Here is a 13,936-nt window from a genome sequence, read left to right as displayed (position 1 = left end):
GGGGAACCTGCAGGTGGTGGTGTCTGCATGCCCCTGCTGCCCTTGTCCTTCTAGGTGGTAGAGATCGGGGGGTTGGGAAGGCGCTGTCAAAGAAGCCTTGGTGAGTTACTGCAGTGCATCTTGTAGGGGTTACACATGGCTACCAGTGTGCATCGGTGATGGACGGAGTGAACTTTTATGGTGGTTGTTGGATTAGCATGGATAATGGAGTAGTTAGCTAATAGAAAGCAGAGAGTAGGGATAAATGGGTCCATTATCGGGTTGGCTCTCTGTACCTGGTGGAGCACCACAGGAAACAATGCGTGGGCCTCAACTATATCAATGACTTGGGTGAAGTGTTATGGGCCAGGGTTTAGAGAACCCCAATGTGTAGCATGGAGTTCACCTGACCCATAACTTTTAATAGATTGTGGTATGGGGAGCACACGGCCCACTCTACAGGTGTGGTACAGCAGAAACGGAAAAGTATTTTTCAAAGCAAAACAATGTTTATTCTATGAACTCAAATTAACCTTTTTAAAACATACAGTGAACATCTTGGCAACCATCAATTCAAATACAACCCCCAAAGAATACAACACTCAATAATCCTTAATAACTTCCCAAACAACATCCAGAAGACCGAAGAAACACCTTTCAACAGAAGCACATCAGGTTTACATTCACTACTGAGAACATTTATCATTCTGAATTCACCAAATGATCAAGAGATAGTCTTTTCATGGCAGAGAGATCAACAGTACACCTGCTCTGTCTGGCTTCAGCTCCAACACTGAAAAAGAAACGAAAACACCCTGCAGCAAACAGCCTAAAACGAAAGTAAAAAGCTGACAGACAGCCCAGCTCCACACACTCTCGGACATCACTGCAGTAATGAACACCCATTTCTTAAAGGTACTCTCATATGACAGAAGGGACCAAACGTGTGGCAGCTAAATTTGCCAATGGCACCAAGATAGGTAGGAAAATAAATGGACTCTTTCCTGGGATGAAGGGATTTTCCTATGAAGAAAGGTTGGACAGTTGGGGCCATTGGTTTTAGAAGAATGGGAGGTGATCTTATTGAAACATATATCCTGAGGGACCTTCAGATGGTAGGTACCAAGTGGATGTTTCCTCTTGTGGGGGGAATCTAGAATTGGGGGCACAGTTTAAACTATTTTAAAACTGGGAAAACGCATTTTTTCTTCTCTCAGGGTCATTAGTCTGTGGAATTCATGGCTGAATTAGATAGATTTTTGTTCGGTAAGGAAGTCAAGGGTTTTGAGGGGCAGACAGGAAAGCCGAACTGAGAACGCAATCACATTAGCCATGATCTCATTAAATGGTGGAGCAGGATCAAAGAGCTGAATTGCCTACTCCTGCTCCTAAATCTTAGGTTCCTATGTTTGCCGTCCGAACATGTCAAAAACTTGTACACCTCTATCAAATCACCCATAAATTTCCTTTGCTCCTGGGAGAATAATTCCAGCTTCTCCAGATTGATCTCTCATCCCTCGAAGTGCTCTGATTAATCCCAACTGCAACCGCCTCAAGAACCCTCACATCCTTCCTTGTCCTCATGCTCTCAGTTACCATATGAGGTTAGAGTTCTCAGCTGGCTCACTGCGACAGAGGAACGGGCAGGGTGCAAGTCCACCCCCACAGATAAGACAGAGGAAAAGTCAAAACATCTTCTCATAACTAATTTTAGGATGGCCCGAGAACAGGTCTCCTGACTTCTGTTGGCCCCCCCTCGAGCTGTTTCACAAGGATGAAGTGTACAACACACCTGCCATTGCATTTGAAGGTAGGGAGGGGACATAAAATAAAATGGGTTGCAAACCCATTGCCTTCCCACTCACCCCTGCCCTGTCCCTCATATTATGGGGATGGGTAGGGTAGCAAGCAGTCTGCCCGCCCTTAGCCCCACCTACTGAGGCTGTTAAGTGGCCAATTGGGCCAACTTAAGGGCCTTAAACTAAATGTCCCACACACCTCGCTCTCCTTTGCTGTGGTCTGCCAGACTGGCCCATCCAGAACCTCCTAAGCTCCAGGATCCATGGCAAATCATCCTCAGGGCAGCCTGTAGTCCCAGCAGCGGCCACTACTCAACGCCGGCGCTGCTGTGACCACTGTCAGATTGGCGAGCAGCTCTTTAGGGCAGGACTTCCTGTCGCTGAGGGGCGTGATGTCCTATTCTGATCCACTTAAGCCTGCCACCAGCATAATATCGCAATGGAACATCCAGCTCTCTGGTCGACGCAATACAAACAGATTTCCCAATCTTGGGGGAGGTGGGAGGTGGTGGGTAATCTCTTCTCACATATATTTCAGCCCATGGAATGAGGAGAAAATCACAAAACAAAATTATCGTAATTCACCAAAACATTAAACACAGATAACTTACATTGCGAAGTGCTGAGAAGAATTGGAAACACCACATGTTGCCATTAACATGCTGCGAAAAAAATAAGGTCAACATTACAGATGATATTTGCTATGGAATGAGTAGGAAATGGATGTGCATGCCTTACTTACATTGCTACAAATGTATCGGCTTCCCTGAATGACACACACTGGGCCATAACTTCCTCAGAGTGGCAATCAGCATTGGATTGTCACTCCGTACTCACTTACTTGCGCTAAATATAAAGCAGGTCAGTTCAAAGGTCCCATTACAAAATAACAGGCCGTGGCGAAGGTAAGTGTCCAATGTAAGTAGTTGGGATTTGGGCGTGGGGAGGGGGTTGGCCAAGGGATGGTGGTCAGGTCAGTTCAGGGGTGTTGGGGTTCAAGCCGGTGGGATTTGGGGGGTGGGGAGGGTGTCGGGTGGGGGTTGGGCCAACGGATGGAGGTCAGGGGTGTTGGGGTCAGATCGGTTGAGTGACATGTCAGGGTGGGGTGGGTGGGTGGGTGGTCCAGTTGGACTGGTCAGCAGGGGAGGTTCCCAGTGTACAAAACGGGGCTATGTCCGGCCTCGGCCACGCATTGGCCTCTGAGGCCCCTTGAATTGAGCGAAAGTACCTTTGGCTGCTTAAATCATACTGGAACCAACAAGCAGAGAAATTTTGAAGGGGACTTCAAAATTCCAAAGCAGCATCATTTAGGGAATATTTAAGGACCACTGTTTAAAGAACTGCCTCAACGACGAACAGCAGCGAAGGACTCATAATCACTGAACTCGCCTTTTTTTTTGCTTTTTATCATTAATCTTAATTTGGCCAAAAGCTAACTTCCTCCATTGTATAATTGAGAATGTGAATCCCTGTGCGTGTGTATGTGTGTATGGGTACAGTTGGGACGTGTGTTTAACTTTTAAAGTATTTTCATACCTTTCACCGAGGTGAGTTTTTAGCACAATAAAAACGAACCCGTTTTGTGTTTAAACTAAACTTAGCCCATTGGATTGCAGTCAGCATATAAACGGTTAAATACAGATGCTGAAATGGCAAGTTCATTCTTTTGAAAACCTGTTACAATCATAGAATCCATAAAATCCTTACAGTGCAGAAGGAGGACATTCGGCCCATCAAGTCTGCACCGACCCTACCAAGAGCACCATACCTAGGCCCACTCCCCCACCCTATTCCTGTGACCCCACGTAAACTACACTCAGGGGCAAATTTAGTATGATCAATCCTAACCTGCTCATCTTTGGACTGTGGGAGGAAACCAGAGCACCCGGAAGAAACCCACGCTCAGGGAGAAAGTGCAAACTCCACACAGACTGTGACCCGAGGCCGGAATCGAACCCGGATCCCTATCGCTGTGAGGCAGCAGTGCTAACCACTGTGCCACCGTGCCTCCCGTATCAATCGAGGAACGGGGGAAAAAGGGAAGTCCTGGTCCCCACCTCTCTTAGTTGTAACAACTTCTAACCTCATCTTTTAGTTTCTTTGTTATATTGACATGTTTTTGATTTCACTGCAGACTGAATGTTTGGGACAAAAGTACCTGGAATTTCAGACTGTTTGCACAATGGATTATAGATCTGTCCAATTGGGACTGAGCATTTACAGGTCACCACAGTTTATCTACTTTTAAATCATAAGGAGGCAGTTCATATCGGAGAATGTAGTGATCGTGTTGAAGGGAGGTCTTGTGGCGTAATGGTATTATCCCTACCACTGGATCATACGCTCTGGGTTGAAGTAACACTTCAGCACTTGATAGCCATGGAAGGGGTGTTAATAACATTGGTCAAACAGTCTGATTTTCAGCCAATATGCCTAATGGTAAAAGCAGGAGAGTTTCCCAGTCAGCCCTACTACAGGACGCAACGGCAAACTACTGTGATAGTTTGCATAGACCATAAGGCCATAAGACACAGGAGCAGAATTAGGCCACTCGGCCCATCGAGTCTGCTCTGCCATTCAATTATGGTTAATATTTTTCTCATCCCCATTCTTCTGCCTTCTCCCCATAACTCCTGATCCCCTTATTAGTCAAGAACCTATCTATCTCTGTCTTAAAGACACTCATTGATTTGGTCTCCACAGCCTTCTGCGGCAACGAGTTCCACAGATTCAGCACCCTCTGGCTGAAGAAATTCCTCCCCATCTCTGTTTTAAAGGATTGTCCCTTTAGTCTGAGATTGTGCCCTCGGGTTCTAGTTTCTCCTACCAGTGGAAACATCCTCTCCGTGTCTACTCTATCCAGGCCTCGTAGTATCCTGTAAGTTTCAATAAGATCTCTCCTCATCCTTCTAAACTCCAATGAGTACGGACCCAGAGTCCTCAACCGTTCCTCATATGACAAGCTCTTCATTCCAGGGATCATTCTTGTGAACCTCCTCTGGATCCTTTCCAAGACCAGCACATCCTTTCTTAGATGCTATATCAGGCTACAACAGGTCATCTCGTCTGCTCATGGCACCAGTAATGCACATTTGACACATGGCTTATTAGGCTTCCCTTTTAAACACGCAGTAAACAAATGTGAAGCAAAGTTTCTTAAAGACTGGCCCTTTAAGTAATGTACCCCGTGCAACATACCATACCAGTTGACTGCACACAATTTGAAGTGCAATAATGATAAATGGTGTAAATGTGGGAAACATATTTATTTATCATTTTCTCAATTGTAAAGAATTAAAGTTTTTGCACAAAATGGGGGGGGGGGGGGAAGAGAGAGAGAGAGAGAGAGAGAATGAGAACTATTTTTACGCAGAAAGTTGTAATAATCTGGAATACTCTGCCTGAAAGGGTGATTGAGCAGATTCAATAGGAACTTCCAAAAGGAAATGGATTAAATTGTCGAAAAGGTGAAATTTACGGGCCTGTGGGGAAAGAGCGGGGATTCATTCTTATCGCTCTTTCAAATAGCTGGCTCAGACTGCCTTCTGTGGCGCAAGATTCTGTCATTCTAACTTTCTTTAATAGATGTTTTAAGCAATGGTTTGCATGTTTACATTGATAAAATGTGAAGCAGCATTCAAACTTCCAGTGAACAATGAATAATCTACGTTATACTGTATCGAAAATCTCCTATTTGCTGCACTCGGTCCACAAAACCATTCTTCTTATTGTCACATATTCCTCCCATTGCATATGGAGATCCTGACGTTCAGTTTGTCGTGGTACTGCCTCTAACCCAGAAGCTGTCGGTTCAAGTCCCACTTCTGGATTTGTTGACCGCAGAGCTGATATATATAAACTCAGGTTGATAATTAGCTTGCTGACACTTTCTCACTAATCCCCGAGGGGAGGACAAAAACAAGCAAGTGTGTAAAGCTGTGGGACAAGCTACAATTTGGGGTTGACTTTTCCCATTGTGAATTCCAACCTCCACAGCACTCCAACAACACTCATGAAGTTCACCACCATCCAGGACAAAGTAACCCACTTGATTGGCACCCCATACACAAATATTCACTGTCTCCACCACCGCCACACAGCAGGAGCAGTGTGTACCATCCGCACGATGCGCTGCAGGAATGCACCAAGTTCCTGAGAGAGCATCTTGCAAGCTCACACCCTCGACCGCCTGAAAGCACAAGGGCAGCAGAGACATGAGAACACCTGGATGTTGCCCTCCAAGTCACTCACCACCCTGACTTGGAAATATATCACTTTCCTGCACTGCCGCTGGGTCAAAACCCTGGAACTTCCTCCTTAACAGCACGGTGGGTGTACCTACACCACATGGACTGCAGCGATTCAGGAAGGCAGCTCACCACCACCTCCACAAGGGCAATTAGGAATGGGCAATAAATGCTGGCCTAGCCTGCAGCGCCCACATCCCATAAACATGGATTAAAACAAATTGTAATGGAAGCTGCCCGTGAAAACACATCCTGGTGTAGTATACCTTCCTGACAGTGGTACCAGCTTTTCAGCCGGTCATTCAGGCTTCCCTGCTTCAGTCAACTCTATTCTCAAATTGCCATAAATTTTGTTTCCCAATTTCTTTGCTAAATCTCTGATTTGAGCAGCAGAGAAATTGCAAAGCCACGCTTCCACTGGAGTTGCAGCAGAAGTGTATCCACCCCTTGATATGACTGCCCAGAAAAACAGAAACTTGGTGTCACTATCAGCTCCGCCTTTTATATAAATATTTATTCACCTACCGATAAAGATTCTCTTAAAATTTTCATCACAGGAATGCAAAACATCGAATCCGGGATCTTTGTGCGTCTGTTCGAGTTTACCTGCCAGGATATAATTAAACATAAATCATCATGTTGGGATGGAGTACCTGAGTAATTGGAGGCACAACATGTGGTGAGTATAGTGTGCTTGGGAGGAAGAGATATTTGGTTTTTTATGCTTAACAATTCCTATGTTACTATCAATGCTCCTTTTAAAATTTTCTTGTTGTGGGCTTTTTTGATGCCATTTTGATTTCAATGCAGGGTCCCTTTTAAGTAATTTGCATGGCCGTGTATGTGAGATACATATAACAGAACAAGCCCCTCATGGGTACCTTCCAGCCTGTTGCATGACTGTATACTCTTACAACTTGGTGGGCACATTGGTCACTATAAGAAGTACAGCATGAGAAAGCCCAATTGGTCTATTAAGTCCCATTCCTTCCAACAGGCCACACACAAGTTGCTCTGTTGTAGATTAAATTAAAATTATTGGGCACTGACAGGTGTGGTTAGCACTGTTGCTTCACAGCGCCAGCAAACCGGGTCCGATTCCCAGCTTGGTCACTGTCCGTGCAAAGTCTGCACGTTCTCCCCGTGTCTGCGTGGGTTTCCTCTGGGTGCTCCGGTTTCCTCCCACAAGTCCCGAAAGACGAGCTTGTTAGGTGAATTGGACAATCTAAATTCTCACCCAGTGTTCCCGAACAGGCGCCGGAGTGTGGTGACTAGGGAATTTTCACAGTAACTTCATTGCAGTGTTAATGTAAGCCTACTTGTGACACTAATAAAGATTGTGATTATTATAGCGCCCAAGAGAAAACTGTGAGGGCCGATATTGTGAACAACAGTATGACAGTCTCATTCACGTTGGAAAATTGTGGGAAACGGCGCTGAGACTTCTTGATAGGCGCAATTTACAAATTCTACACTTTGAATAGGAAACAAATGGAATTTAGTCAAACACCTGGTCCGATTTGACTTTAACATTCCATTGACTTCAATGAAGAGTTCACTCGGATTGGGTGCAGAATGGGCATCAAACCAAACTCACCCTGTTCCTGCCGAGAGGATTAGGTGAATTCTACATTACTCAACCCTAACCTAGCATTCTAAGTGTAACAACAATTTTGGATTGGTAAGAGATCTTCGCATCTCGTCAAGCACCACAAGGTGTTTCACAGAGTGAAAGACAAGCGGGAATACTAGTGCAAGGAGAATGAAGAGAGGCGACTAGTCAAAGAAGTCGGGCTTCAGAGTTCACTTGGAGATTGGGCAGGGAGAGAGCAAAGAGATCAGTTCCAAAGGGAAGGCACAAACCAGCTAAAGGTGGAGCAAAGCAAGGAGAGAGCTTGCACCTACCTGGTAAAGTGCTTGTAAAATCTTTAACGAGTCAAACAGTTTGGAGATGTCTTCTAAGCTGCCCACCATGGCAAGTTGAAGAAGTTGCTGTGATTTCTTTTGATACAGGCCCACAAGGCGAGTGAAGGAATCATCAGGCATTGTACTCCACCAGCATTCTAGTCAAGAAAGAGTGCAGAAAAGTTCACGCCAAATAAAACACAGCTGATCAGATGGTAACACATCGAGAAAGCAAACAGAATGATGAATTGCAATGACAGAACAATGAGTGTTATGCTTAAAAGAATCGTGTCATTCCTTTGCCAAAACATTCCTCTGGAATTCTCCTGATCCGCTACTTGAAATTTGGCAGAGGTTATATTTGCGTGGTGTTTCTGCCCAAGTTCTGATCAGGAGATGTGCCAGTGCTTATTATCAAATTATTATCACCCAAGATATTCGGTCTCTGAAGGCCATATAGAAAAGACAGAAAGGGTTGTATTTCTATCGTGTCTTTCGCAACCTCCGGACATCATAATGTACTTTACAATAAATGAGGTATCTTTTGAAGCATTGTCATTGTTGGAATGTACGAAATGTGGAAGCCAATTTAATTTTGGAATTATTTTCTTTTAATTGTGACCATCCTCCCGCTGCCTCAGGAAGGCTGACAGCGTTATCAGAGACCTCTCCCACCCAGGCTTTGCCTTCTTCCAGACCCTTCCATCAGGCAAAAAGATATAGAAGTCTGAAGACCCGCACATCCAGACATAGGAACAGCTTCTTCCCCACAGCTACAAGACTCCTCAACGACTCCCCTTCGGACTGATCTGTTCCCTGTAAGAACACTATTCACGACGCCCTATGCTGCTCTTGCTCATGTATTTCCTTTGTTTGGCCCCTTATTCCACACTGTAACCAATCACTGTTTGCCGATGTACCATTTGCCAATGTACTCTGTTGATCATTCTTTCTTGTCTACTATGTATGTACTCTGTACGTTCCCTTGGCCGCAGAAAAATACTTTTAACTGTACTTCAGTACATGTGACAATAAATCAAATCAAATCAAGTGCCTCTAATTGTATTTTTTAAAATTTCAAAAACTTACCAAGAATTTTAAAATAACTTCCTTGGACCGAGAGAATGGCTTTGTTTAAAGAGTCTGTCAGCGTTGCGGAGTCTGTCAGCACAGCGATGAGTTCTGGGAGAATAATGTAAACCCGCATTGTCTCCACACAAGCCGGAGATCGAGGTAATGACGGGATCAGTATATCTTCCACTGCATTCTTCACCTGTAAAACCGTGAATGTCAGCGGCAGGATTGTATCTCCTTTATAATAAAGAGAATCCACTTAGTGCATTAATATAAGAAAATAAAGAAGTAGGAGCAGGAGGAGACTATTCGGCCCATTGAATCTTCTCCACCATTCATGGCTGATCGCGGGCTTTGACTTTACTTCCCCGCCTGCTTCCCAATTCTCTCGATTCCCGGAGAGACCAAAGATCGATGCATCTCAGCCTTGAATATAATCAATGAGGGAACATCCACAAGCCTCTGTGGTGGAGAATTCCAATGATTCAGAAGCTTCTATGTGAATAGATGTTTCCTCACCTCAGTGTGAAATGATTGACTGCTTCTCCTGAGACTGTGCCCCCCCCCCGTGTTTTAGATTACCCGGCCAGGGGAACCAACGTTACCCTGCCAAGCCCTTTCAGAATCTTGAATGCTTCAATGAGACAATTTCTCATTCTTAGACAATAGAGACTCAATTTACTCAGCCTTTCATCAAAACGGGCAACCCTCTCATCGCAGGGGGGCGGGGGGCATTCTAATGCATCTTTGTTGCGCCATATCCTTCCGTAAATATTGGAGTATTGCGTGCAATTCTGGTCGCCGCATTATAGGAAGTGGAAGGGTGCAGAGGAGATTTACCAGAATGTTGCCTGGTATGGAGGGAAGATCTTATGAGGAAAGGCTGAGGGACATGAGGCTGTTTTCGTCAGAGAGAAGAAGGTTAAGAGGTGACTTAATTGAGGCATACAAGATGATCAGAGGATTAGATAGGGTGGACAGTGAGAGCCTTTTTCCTCGGATGGTGATGTCTAGCACGAGGGGACATAGCTTTAAATTGAGGGGAGATAGATATAGGACAGATGTCAGAGGTAGGTTCTTTACTCAGAGAGTAGTAAGGGCGTGGAATGCCCTGCCTGCAACAGTAGTGGACTCACCAACACAAGGGTGTTCAAATGGTCATTGGATAGACATATGGACGATAAGGGAATAGTGTAGATGGGCTTTAGAGTGGTTTCACAGGTCGGCGCAACATCGAGGGCCGAAGGGCCTGCACTGCGCTGTAATGATCTATGTTCTAAGTATGGAGATCAAAATGGCACACATGTTCCAGGTGTGATCTCACTACCGCCCTTTGAAATTATTGCAAGACTTCTTTATTCTTGTACTCCAAGCCTCATGCAATAAAAGCCAACATGCCATTTGCTTTCCCAATTGCTCAATGTACTTGCATGCTATTTTTTTGTGTTTGGTCCACTAGTACAAGCCTCTCTGAACATCAACATCTACAATTTTCCCTCCCTTTATAAAATGTTCTGCTTTTCCATTCTTACAACCAAATTGACTAACCTCACACCTCCCACATTATACTTAATCCGCCACTTGCTCCAAATTTGCAGATTTCACAAAGTTGGGTGGGAGGGTGAGCTGTGAGGAGTATACAGAGATCCTTCAATGTGATTTAGACAGGTTGAACGAGTGGGGAAATGAATGGCAGATGCAGTATAATTTGGATAAATGCAAGGTAGCAAAAACGGAAAAGCAGACTATTATCTGAATGACCATAAATAAGGAGAGGGGAATGTGCAAAGAGACCTAGGCATCCTCACACACCAGTCGCTGAAGGTAAGCATGCTGGTACAGCAGGCGGTAAAGAAGACAAATTGTATGCTGGCCTTCATTGCGAGAGGATTCGAGTACCGGAGCAGGGATGTCTTGCTGCAATTGTACAGGGCCTTGGTGAGACCTGGAGTATTGTGTGCAGTTTTGGTCTCCTTATCTGAGGAAGGATGTTCTTGCTATTGAGCAAGTGCAGTGAAGGTTTACCAGGCTGATTCCTGGGATGATAGGATGGACATATGAGGAAACATTGAGTTGGTTGGGATTGTATTCGCTGGAGTTCAGAAGAATGAGGAGGGATCTCATAGAAACCTATGAAATTCTAACGGCACTGGACAGGGTAGATGCAGGAAGGATGTTCCTGATGATGGGGGTGTCCGGAACCAGGGTTCATAGTCTGAGGATACGGGGTAGACCATTCAGGACAGAGTTGAGGAGAAGTTTATTCACCCAGATAGTGGTGAGCCTGTGGAATTCATTGCCACAGGAAGTAGTTGAGGCCAAAACATTGTAGGTTTTCAAGAAGCAGTTAGATACAGCACTTGGGGTGGAAGGGGATCAAAGGATATGGGGGCGAGGCGGGATTAGGCTATTGAATTGGACGATCAGCTATGATCATAATGAATGGTGGAGCAGGCTCAAAGGGCCGAATGGCCTCCTCCTGCTCCTATTTTCTATGTTTCGATGTCATTGCTGGGGGGAGGGGGGGGGGGCGGGGAGATAAGGCATCGGGCATTTTAAGAATGCATTTTTCAGTTTCAGTTCTGATCTGGCTGAAGCCGAGACCAATAAGGCGGTTTATTCTCACTGTAGGTCGGTTAAAAGAGATTAATTGTATTTAAAGCAGTGCAGACTTGTCTGAGGACGAGGGGGAGCTGAAACAAGCCAGTTGAAAGCAGGCTTTGAAGACATCCAGCTAGAGTTTCTGCAGGGGTTCAGACCGGAGTCAGATCTGTTCTGTAAAGTAGTGTCAAGAGATCTCTTTCTCAAAGAATAATTCTGTAAAGCAAGTATTCCTCTGTGCCATTGGTATTTAGGGTAGATTGAGAGCTGAGATGGTCTATTTTCTTGTTGTTAAAGTGGGAATAAAGATAGCAATTATCTGTACTGTATTCACTGAGTTGAGTTGTATTGTTTAAAGGATAATTATAAGCTATTTTTGGGTGTGATGTTAAAGATTTTAATACTGTTTTGTAATAAAGGTTTGTTTTAAAATACCACATCCCTATTTTGCGTGACATCTCTCCTAACCGAAGTATCCTTTCCTCACAGTCTTACAAAATTAAAATAAAATACTGGGGTTTCTGTACGGTGGCCTATTAGGGTCAGGTCTGGGATCGGCGTGTGAATCAGTAACTTTACAGCGTGGCATTGACCTAGGTGGGAAAGGAAAGCGGGTGTGGTGTAAAAACGATCTGCTGATTCACCACAATGTTGTTCAGCTCGACTGCTAAAGGCCAATTTCACCTCCTGTACATTTGCAAATGGTTAACTATGATTTTGTGTCTATAAACAGACAAAATTATATATCTGTATTTACTGACGTGAATCCCATGGCATCTTTCATCACAATGCTATGATGTCAGATTAATTATGGTGAGTGAATATTTTGGCAAACAGGGTGCCAGAGCTTGGAGTAAGGCCACGTATTAGCACAGACGGGGGCCTGTCCTGGGGCTGTTCAGTGGGACGGATAGGCAGCAGATGGAGCTTCCCCCGTTATGGGTATACATGAGGGGGTGAAATGCCGGACCCTCGGGTGAGCGCACTCACCCCCCCCCCTACCAGCCCTGGGACCACCCCTCACACCGATGGCGGCCCACTCCCCGACCAAGCCTGTCCTCCCCCCCCTGAGCCCCCCCCCCCTTGTGACCGCTTGCTGGGTGGCGGATCGATCACAGTAGCCATTCGATAGGAGGTCCTACCCGTTAATGGGATGGAGATTGGTCTTAATTGGTGATTATTGGTTTCTCATCAAGCCTCGGCGGGACTCACATCTTGCCAAAGGGAGAGGGCTGGTTAGATTGGAAACCGATCGCCGGTCGGCGTGGTTCCCGATTTCAGCCTCTCCCGCTACCTAACCAGCCCACTCGTTCTCTCATCATGGCCGACAGATGGCACCCAGAGAGTGAGAGATATTCACCGAGGGAATAAAATACATTCCAATATTTTAATGTGTGAGAAACTCTAGGTATGGAAGAGTGATTTGCCAGTAACATTACCTGTTCTAACATAGAGGAGTTTACAGCCAACGTCATGAAGGCCTGAGATACTGCAGACATATCCAGACCGGACACCTTTCCGTTTGTTTTCAAATGGGCATCCTTGCTGTTTAGAAAAATATTGAGAATGATTATTAATGCATCGCGGAAACCACCGGATATTGGGAGGTTTCGTCCATCCCGAACGCCCAGAATGTGTTCCCCGATGGGATAGAGAATCATGCATCGGGAAAAAAATGGGAACGGCGCCCGAACGCGATGCTCCAGCCTCCGCTGGCGGCATGAATCAGATCCATGATGGCTGGGAGGGGGGGGGGTAAATAAATGCAAATGGGTCTTAATAACAGTGAACCCCCCCCCACTTTGCAGAGAATCCCAATAACAGAGAACGCTTCCCATAGCAGAGACCACCCCCCCACCATTACCAGAGGACTCCACCCCCACCCACATTAGCAGAGAACCCCTCCCCCACCCGCATATTAGAGAACAGCACCCACCCTCCCAATCTGTCATGAGCTGTCAATCATAGCTAGATGTTTATAAGCATTGTTGTTAGTTTCACAGCAGGCTACTTGATATCCATTAAAGCACAAAGGGAAATGAAAATAAACCAGACATATGGCTATCTTGAAACTGCCAATTACAGGCCACTGAAAGCGATTTCTTCTTAAAGTGAATACAAGCCTTGCAGATCAAAGGATCCGAGGGAGTTTAAAGCCTTGCGATGTGTTTTGGCTTTCTATGACATTACGGCTGATGATTTCGAGACACCTACCTGAGGCAGCAAGTATAAGGGACAGGTAAATGAAAAAGTGGTGAAACTTTCACTGTTTCTACCTGGACTGTTCTTTATCTTCCAGGCGGGGGTGGCTGGTGGCAGGGCTATTTTCTG

The 13,936-nt window shown here is 45.3% G+C and overlaps 1 protein-coding gene across 1 annotated transcript in view; it reads right to left on the bottom strand.

The window, feature by feature from the left end:
• Window positions 1-13,936, bottom strand: part of LOC140408319 (probable E3 ubiquitin-protein ligase HERC4) — a 68,601-nt gene that overhangs the window by 25,802 nt on the left and 28,863 nt on the right. The window contains exons 11-15 of the mRNA XM_072495353.1: window positions 13,045-13,150; window positions 9,020-9,203; window positions 7,931-8,088; window positions 6,551-6,631; window positions 2,390-2,440 (exon numbers count right to left, since the gene is read on the bottom strand). Coding sequence (XP_072351454.1) covers window positions 2,390-2,440; window positions 6,551-6,631; window positions 7,931-8,088; window positions 9,020-9,203; window positions 13,045-13,150 — 580 coding nt within the window. The remainder of the gene's footprint in view (window positions 1-2,389; window positions 2,441-6,550; window positions 6,632-7,930; window positions 8,089-9,019; window positions 9,204-13,044; window positions 13,151-13,936) is intronic.

Source organism: Scyliorhinus torazame, chromosome 3 (assembly GCF_047496885.1).
Source record: "Scyliorhinus torazame isolate Kashiwa2021f chromosome 3, sScyTor2.1, whole genome shotgun sequence".
Classification (NCBI taxonomy): domain Eukaryota; kingdom Metazoa; phylum Chordata; class Chondrichthyes; order Carcharhiniformes; family Scyliorhinidae; genus Scyliorhinus; species Scyliorhinus torazame.
Note: the sequence above shows the minus strand (reverse complement) of the source record. Positions and strands in the feature narration are given on the sequence as shown.